This window comes from Dendrobium catenatum, unplaced genomic scaffold (genome assembly GCF_001605985.2).
Source record: "Dendrobium catenatum unplaced genomic scaffold, ASM160598v2 original_scaffold_234600, whole genome shotgun sequence".
NCBI classification, from domain to species: Eukaryota; Viridiplantae; Streptophyta; class Magnoliopsida; order Asparagales; family Orchidaceae; genus Dendrobium; species Dendrobium catenatum.
The window spans coordinates 528789-537565 of record NW_021553008.1 but is presented as its reverse complement, the minus strand read 5'-3'; the positions used below and the strand labels follow the sequence as shown (position 1 = coordinate 537565).

Below are 8777 nucleotides of genomic sequence, written 5' to 3'. Positions count from 1 at the left end.
GTTTTATCATTCATTTGCTGCAGCCAGAAGATACACGAATGGAATCATTAAATCTCATAATGAAGATGGGAAAGTTATGGAAGAAAAAGAACATATTTTGGAAGATTTTTAAAATTCTTCAAAGAAAAATGGAGATATAGGAGTTGCTGCGTAAATGGTTGGCCAAGTCCCAACTACTTGTTGGACGAGACAGAGAAGAACAAGTTGATTGAAGATCTTTTGCTGGAAGAGGTGGAAGAGGTGGTATTCAATTCCAAACTGAATATTTCACCGAGTAATGATGGTATAACATATTCTTTCATTAAAAAAAATTTGGTGCTTTGTTAAGAATGACATTTGGAATGCCATTCATTATTTTTTTCATTCGGGAAAAATGAATGAGGGATGGAAAGAAACATTAATAGTGTTGATCCCAAAAGTTGAAAATCCGATAACTCCAAGCCATTATAGACCTATTAGTCTTTGTAGGTCTATTTATAAGATAGTGGCAAAAAAAACTCATGTGATTATCAATTTTTAAAGAGTAATAAAAAATAATATGCAAATAGAAATGAATTTTTATAGACTTAGTCTCTCGTAAGATTATTTTGTATGACTTTGGGAGGGTTAGGCTTCTACTGCTGAGGGATCATCTTAAGGGTCGACGCAGTACTCTGAGAGCCTTACGTGGTCATAGGATGTTGGAGGAAGACAAAAGGAGAGGGTGCATGGATAGGATCAACAACCTGAGCATGTAACTGAGAAGAGAGAGAAGACATAAGATGATTAGAAAACCTAATAGTTAAGTTGTTGTAGTAGCTCGGAGAGCTTATTTTCATTGTGACCTTATAGTTATGTTTTGAATGCAACATTATTGTGAGTTTTGAATACTATTTTGAATAGTTTTTCTATTGAACGATTGAATTTTAAAGTTGTTTGACTTATATTTTGAGAAGTTTTATTATATTTTGAGTAGCAATATTGTAGGATGATAATTTATCTTATTTTGTGTACATCCATTAAGTGTTGCAAATATTTCTTTTGAATATTACAATGGAACAATATAAGGGGATGCCATTTCTTTTTCATTGTTGTAAGTTTTTGGCGCCTTTACTGCGGAATATCTTTCGGAAACGTTTGATATGGCACGACACAACGAAATGCAATGGAAAAGGGTGGAAATTCCGACGGAAAATTCTAACGAAATCTCCAACAGATAAGACGTCGGAACTTACCGATGGGCAACTGAAGGTAATGCCACTGAAAATTATTGGCAATGATTCCCATGACTCCTCATGTCCATCTACCACTTTCAATGATAACATAATCCACTAAACAACCGCCAAAAAGCTATTGGAAATGATTTAAGGCAAAAAAATTTGTTGCATTTCATTTCTTGCGTGGGGTTTTACAGGTAGAAATTTTTCCTCCATAAAGCCACTGGAAACATGCAAATTCATTGAAAATATGTCGATTTAGGGTAGAAAAATCTGTCAGTAATGGACGATTTTCCTGTAGTGGATAACAATCTAATTTTGGAGCGGTGTTTTCTTCCAATGAATTGGTCCCAAATCCCCGTGCAAATTCTTATACGGGTACCCTTACTAATAATACACTGAAAAGAAACATATAAATAGACAAAAAGTAGAACCATTCATCTCAATGTAGTATCTTTATTTATACAAAACCCACAAATTACTACTAATTTACTCTAGCAGGCCATAATGTTGTGGCACTATCCCATAGCACTGTGACACTTACCAATTAGGCGTTGCAATGCTTTATCATAATTCTTCTCTTTGTAACTCTAAGGCGCTACATCACATGAATGTTGGCATTGTGGCGCCAAACTCGTCTTTACATCAAAAAATTGTCACTTGGTAGTGTTGCAGCATGCAGATGTTGTCCCATGCGACACCAATTAATTTGTTTTTAATCATAAAACTTCTCCTTGTAGCATTGCGGTGCCAACATATCTATTTTTAAGACAAAATTTGTATCCCTGTGGCACAACAATGTTTAAGTGTTGTCGTTGCAGCACTTGATTGCTATACTTTTATACTTTGAATCCTTAGGAAAATTCCAACATAAAATAATAAATTTTAGAAACTTTTACACACATTAAAACTAACTTTCTTTGACTTAACAATTCATCCAAACTTAACGTATTACTTGTCCTGAAGTAATTTAGATGCACACTAATATCTTGAATCATTTTATTAGCTCGTTATCTTTAATGTTTAATGATTGATGTATAAATTATTAAAAAAAAAATTCCTAACAAAAATTTCCCCCAAACTTAAACTAGACACTAAAAATATAAATAATAAAAATAAAAGAAACAAAAAAAAAAATGACTTCACTCCGCTAATCATCCATAACCCCTTCCTCCTCTTCTGCTATTATTGTTGATACTGAAGAAGTGGGGACACTATAAAAGAGATTAGTTGGAGCTGCAGAAAAGTACACTTTATTTGGCCCAGCATTGATCTAATAGTTTTGAAGCATGCGAGCAAGTGCTAAGTTAGACACAAGGGAATAGTTGAACTGTCGCAACTATTGTTCCAAAATATAATATAAAATTTGTAACTTGTTCCCTCATGCCATTTCCTCGATACATCTACAGTCAGTTGTATATTTGAAATTGCTCACTTAAATCAATAACTTAGGCTTCGTTTGAGACGGCTTTTTTATTGCTTTCTAAAATGGAGTTTTAGTACAAATTTAAAAAAATTTGTACTAAAACTCCATTTTAAAAAGCAATAAAAAAACCGTCCCAAACGAAGCCTTAATCTACTAAGGACCGAGAACTCTATATCTAGATTTACTACGGGGACAAAACTCTCAGTAGGCTCATCAGAGTATATCTTAAAAGATAAAATTTTGTTTTTAGTTAAAACAATGTCAGGAAATAGTTACTCCTCAATAAGATTCCCTAATACCTCAGCCTGAACACATAAAAGATAAATTAGAGAAGGGCCCGTGCTCTACAACAGTAGACCCCTTTAGCATATTGTTAATGGAATAAAGGATGAACTTACCAACATCCATGGACATGCTCTTTTGAATGACCAAATTGAGAATGACACTATCCTCAACCACCTCGCTAATTTTCCTTCTAGTCATTACTTTATTGAATATGAAATAGTGTCAAGCATCAAAGAGGAAGAATACAAATTTATTAGTTTAACAATCCTCTTTCACATAATCTTATGAAATTTAAGTTTATTATAGAATTAAAATCTTAGAGTAATGATAACAAGACATATATCAATTGGATGAACTTATCAATTGGATGAACCCACATAAAATTCTGTGTTGATTTTCTTTATCGTTTTCTATGGTTTTTAACTTTCTCGATTTGTACTAAATTTTATGTATTCACCAACCCAAGTCATGAGAAGAATTGGAGATTACTTCTCGTGTTATCTTGCATAGATATAAGTTTGGCATGCACATTTGTATACAACAAAATCATAAATCATACACACCTTTATGCTAATGATTAAATAGAAGACCTCTTAGTCAGTTAAATCTCTCAATCAACCAGCAAAGTACAGGCGGCATGACAACGATTACTACGTGCAACAATGAAATGTAATAACAACTCATAGCAAGAATGCATGGTCTAGACTGATCTGGATGAAAATATAGATGGCGACTAGAGACACTTTGGTGGTGGCCACTTTTTGGGCCCCATTACTACCATTTTTTGAAAACCAAATTCAGACATATTTATGGCCTATGTTTGCTTACTGACAGCAGAGTCATCCGAATTTAAAAAACAAAATGTCCATATACATCTTGCACCCACCCCTAAAAATATGAATCAACAGGTTTCCTAAATTTGTACATTTCATTGTCAAACAAGGAATAATTTCATGAAAGTGAAAAGTAATAGTTGAAATCTTCCAATGTTCTTCGAAATATGAGTGATGAAAGTGTAAATAGATATACCTGGATGACTGTTAATTATATAAATATGGAGGATTTGAGTATTATACATGAAATTATCTTTAAAATTTATTAAAAGCAATATTTTCTCATTGCCCTGCACATTAGATGTGGAGCCACCTGCGTGAAGCGTACTCGCGTTCAACGCTAAAAACTCCTATTTTACTTATAGAGAATTGGAGAACACAAAGCCCAACCAATCATACATAAAATCCTACAAAAAAAAATTATAATTGTATTAAAGAATGCAACCCCACAAAAGCTGGAACACAATGACCTGCTTATACGAACCACTAAAATAGCATCCATCATTGCACTGAAGGCAAAAAACGCAAATAAGAGATCAAATAAAGGCCATTATTCATGGAAGGCAATGTTTGATCCTACAAGATCATCAAACTATTAACTAAAAGAATAGCAAGCAGCAACATCTTCATGTACATCAATGACAATAAGTTCAACAAGAATAGAAATTCTTTTACTCTAGCCTTCCAAACATAGAATTTTACAACAAAATTTGGACAGATGATTCTTCCATACGTACAATGATAACTACACAAGAATTATCTATATTATCATATAGGTTATGTGCAAGTTTCAGTAAGAAATATTCTCACGTAGAATCACATCAAATAAAAAACAAAGATTTAGATGAAGCAAATGATACTTGAATCCATTCCAAGCAAAATTAATTTGTAACCCTGCAAAATAAACAATACCTTCCCAAGGGATATAGAGCTTCTGCTTCACTTGACTATGCGTTCGGTTTCTTGCAGCAAATGCTTTGACTCACCGCACTTCAATTTTTATTTTGCTTTTCTTAATTTTTTTTTTTTTTTTTGAATGGTACAAATTGAATCATGACAAAGTGAAGCCTAAGATCAATTCAGGACATCACATGTCGTGAAGGGACGAAAGCCATCTTTCAATGGAGTCAGTGCCCTCTGAACAAGACAAAATGAGAGGAAAAATTAAAATAGTAAAAATTTGAAAGACAAGGCTAAATAAACTAATTGCAAGAATATGAATAAGTATAAATAGGATAGATAAGATCTTGCCAATAAGGAATCCGGGGATCAACATTCAGTAATAAGAACTGTTACTAGCAAAAGGATCAACAATCTGTACATTTATTTGTTTCCAACTTATAATTGTTGAAGAACCATCATTAAGAATAGGAAGGATGACAGCTACTAGGCATAAAATAGTGTATCCATTAGCATAAAAATCCACTAAAAGATAGACGATGAACAACAAAAAGTACAATTTCTTAATTTGTAATTAGAAGAAAAATATTCCTACTGATATGTCATCAAAAAATTATCTTGATAGGGCACAAATCTCAATACAAATATGATTCAAAACTTCCAAAATTAAATTTGGGACCATCAGAACTTCAATTTCAACAAACTTACTAAAAAACTAAATGTCTCGAAGAGACGAACCCAATGACACCAAAATCGGTCCAATTCGAACACAAATGGGTCCAAATCGAGGGCCTGAAGCCTATTTAGAAGCTTCAAAACATTAATTAGATGATCAAATGATATCCAAATGTGACATGCTTATAGTCGAATCAAGGGGATCGACTAGACAAATCCAACGAGCTCAAGATCGCAGAATTCTAACATTATTAAGGCACTCAAATGCTAGATAAATGATCCATGATCGACGAAGTTGATATCGGTCGTCCATTGAAACACTCCCAACGCATCTTTGATTTTTTGCAAAATAGACCCCTGATTCTTCACAAAGAGGGAGGAGGAAGAGAAGAGAATGAAGGATCTCATCCCAACCAACGACCATCGTTGGACTGCTACCACCGACCATCTTCAACTTCTGGCTATTAATTGTTTGTTGTTGGATCTTTTCCCAACAACTAAACTTTTCCAGACAACTTCCCAATGACTGATTAATACTAAATCTCCAGCCATCGCCAGACATTGATGGAACATTCTCTATTATTCAATCTACATTAATGGGAAAAATCTTCTGAAGTTTGGAAATCCATTCAGCATACTATCTTCTCCGTAAAATTGAGTTAAGGGATGAGTTGACGTCGTCCGACTATGATCCTTCCGACCTCTATCGCCTGCCAACTACTATCTCTTAGACCATTACCCGACTACGATCCTTCTGACCTATGTCGCTCGCCTACTACGGTCCCTCCAACAACCCTCACCCGACTACAATTCTTCTGACCTCTATCACTTGCAGACTACGGTCTCTCCGACATTCGTCGCCTGACCACAACCCTACCAACTAAACTAATAGACCAACATTTTCTTGAGAACAACTATCATTTCATTCTTCATATGTACAATGCACTCTCTAAAATGTATATTTTAGCAAACATCATCCTCCGAAGTGGGGCATCATTTATAATCAACCAGTAACACTAGTGGATTCATTTAAACTGGGTTTTTCTCCATTTTCAGGATTTTTCACGTAAAAAACTTGGTGTCTCTCATGAATATTGTGCCTTTCTCTTTTATATGTGTGTGAGCTGGATCTTCATTCAAAGCTAAGACGTTAACTCTATATTTCTCTATCGCTGCAAATGTTCTAAGACGCAACACCTATAATCAGCACATATTAGTAGTTTTCATATTGAACCTCAATTAAAATAAAGTAAAAGAAATTTAAAAAATGAAATTCTTACCAGGACATTATATTATGGAGCTTAAATTATTTTTCTTATCAAGAAAACATGTTATAAAGACTTAATCATAGGTTTGGAATGTTTTATTATATTTTTGGCTACCTTAATTATCCTTGGCGAAATTTTAAAACGGAACACCATTGCTATATATTTAAGGATAAAAGATGTAATTAAACAATAAATTATATTGGATCAAAACCGCAAATTGAAGTCAGGATTTTTGCAGAAATATGAGATCAAAGGAGAACGCAATTTTGTTTTTGGTTTTTTGCAAATTGAAATGCGTTTTCTATAGAAAACACAATTTAAATTTTGGTTTTCTAAAGGAAATCAAAATTCATTTTAGTTTTCTATAGAAAGCATAAATTGAATTTTGGTTTTCTTAGAAAACAAAATTCAAACTTGCGCTTTCTATGTAAAATATTATTTAATATAATATTTAAAAATTTTATTATATTATTTAGTATAATATTCAAAAGTTTAATATATTAAAGTTTAATATTTAAAATAATTTAATATAATATTTATAAATTTTAAATTTTGCATAACAAATAGCTATAGAAATTAAATTATAGAAATAAATAATAAAATGAGAATATTTTAGTACTTTTAAAACAATATAATATATATTTATAATTATAAAATTTATTATTTTTAATATGTAATATAATATAAATTATATTTATAATTATTTTATTAAATTTATTATATGGAGATATATATATATATATATATATATCTAAGAAAAGTATTTTTTGATCTTGCTCATGTATTAGATTGCAATATCTTCGACTGATAAATCCTCTAGTAATCCTATCGAATTCGTTTTATGTGTGGCTAACTCAAAAGTATTTACCTAGTAAGGTGCGAAATACTACTTAAATGTTAAATATTAACAAACGTAATGTCTGATTATCATTTGACGTAATCAAAGCGGGTTGCGAATGAGGATGGTCTCTGAATATATTTTTGCACTATTTGCCTAAGTGTCAATCCTTTCTTCAATTGTGATGTTGGAGAGGTTGTTAAGAGGAATCCAAGTGACAGATATGTATGGGGGTGAAGATATAATATATTAGAGGTTTTTGTTTTTAATGAAGATTAATCTTTATATTTTCTTTCATACATTGGCCTTAAGTTATATGTTTTCGATACATAAAGATAGCTCGAACTTACACTTTTTGCTTTATGAGCTTGATGAGCTCGAGTGTGCCACTGAATATATGAGGCTAAGCTCACCACTCGAATGCTATGGTTTCTATTTATAATCCTAAGGCCCTCATGCGAAGGATCGAACGCATTGATGCCCAGGATAGATGAAGAAATTATCGGGAACCGCCGACTGGCCATGGGATCAGATGATATTTGCGCGAATTATTGTAACCCACAACAATAAGTTATTAATTTAATTCCTCTTATTATTAGTAACGTGGAATTAATAATCTTACGAAGTTTAACCCATAATATATTCAAAATTCGAAGATATTAGGAATATTATAGATCGATAAATAAATACTAGATTAATATAAAATTTAATATAATTAATTATATAGTGTATAATGTAGTTGTATAATAGATTAAAAGAAACAAAATAATAAACATTACAATATATAAAAATATATTTATAATTGTACTAAAAATAAATAATATTTTAATTATAGCTATTTATTTTTGTAAATTATTCATTAATTTTTTAATTTTTTTAATTATAATATATTCATTCTGTTGTATTAATCTGATGTGTCATGTAGTTTGTAAATTTACTATTACTTTAACGTTAATTCAGTAAATATTATATTCACCAGTTAAAAATTTAAATTTAACTTATAATAGAAATGCCAATAGAATGTTTTTTTCTAAGAAAAAAACATTTGGGCATGTTCTAATAGAAAACGCAAAATTAATTATCAATTTTCTTTAGAAAACCAACTTCAATTATGTGTTTTATTCAGAAATCTTTAAATTCTTTTTGCATTAGTGATCTCCTTTTAAATTTATCCAATAATTATATTCCTATCCTATTAAAAACCTATAAATGAATCAAGTCACCGCTGTGTGAAAGACTGGAACCGGATAACGACGTCGGGAAAGAGAGTTTCGACGGATTCGAACCGGATGAAACTGGGTAGTCGATGGATAATATTAAATAATAATAATTATATTATAAAAAATAATAAAATTG

The 8777-nt window shown here is 31.5% G+C and overlaps 1 protein-coding gene across 1 annotated transcript in view; it reads right to left on the bottom strand.

The window, feature by feature from the left end:
* Positions 1 to 4389: 4389 nt before the first annotated feature.
* Positions 4390 to 8777, bottom strand: part of LOC110106937 — an 8217-nt gene continuing 3829 nt past the window's right edge. The window contains exon 2 of the mRNA XM_020837039.2: positions 4390 to 4877. Coding sequence (XP_020692698.1) covers positions 4828 to 4877 — 50 coding nt within the window. The 3' untranslated portion in view covers positions 4390 to 4827. The remainder of the gene's footprint in view (positions 4878 to 8777) is intronic.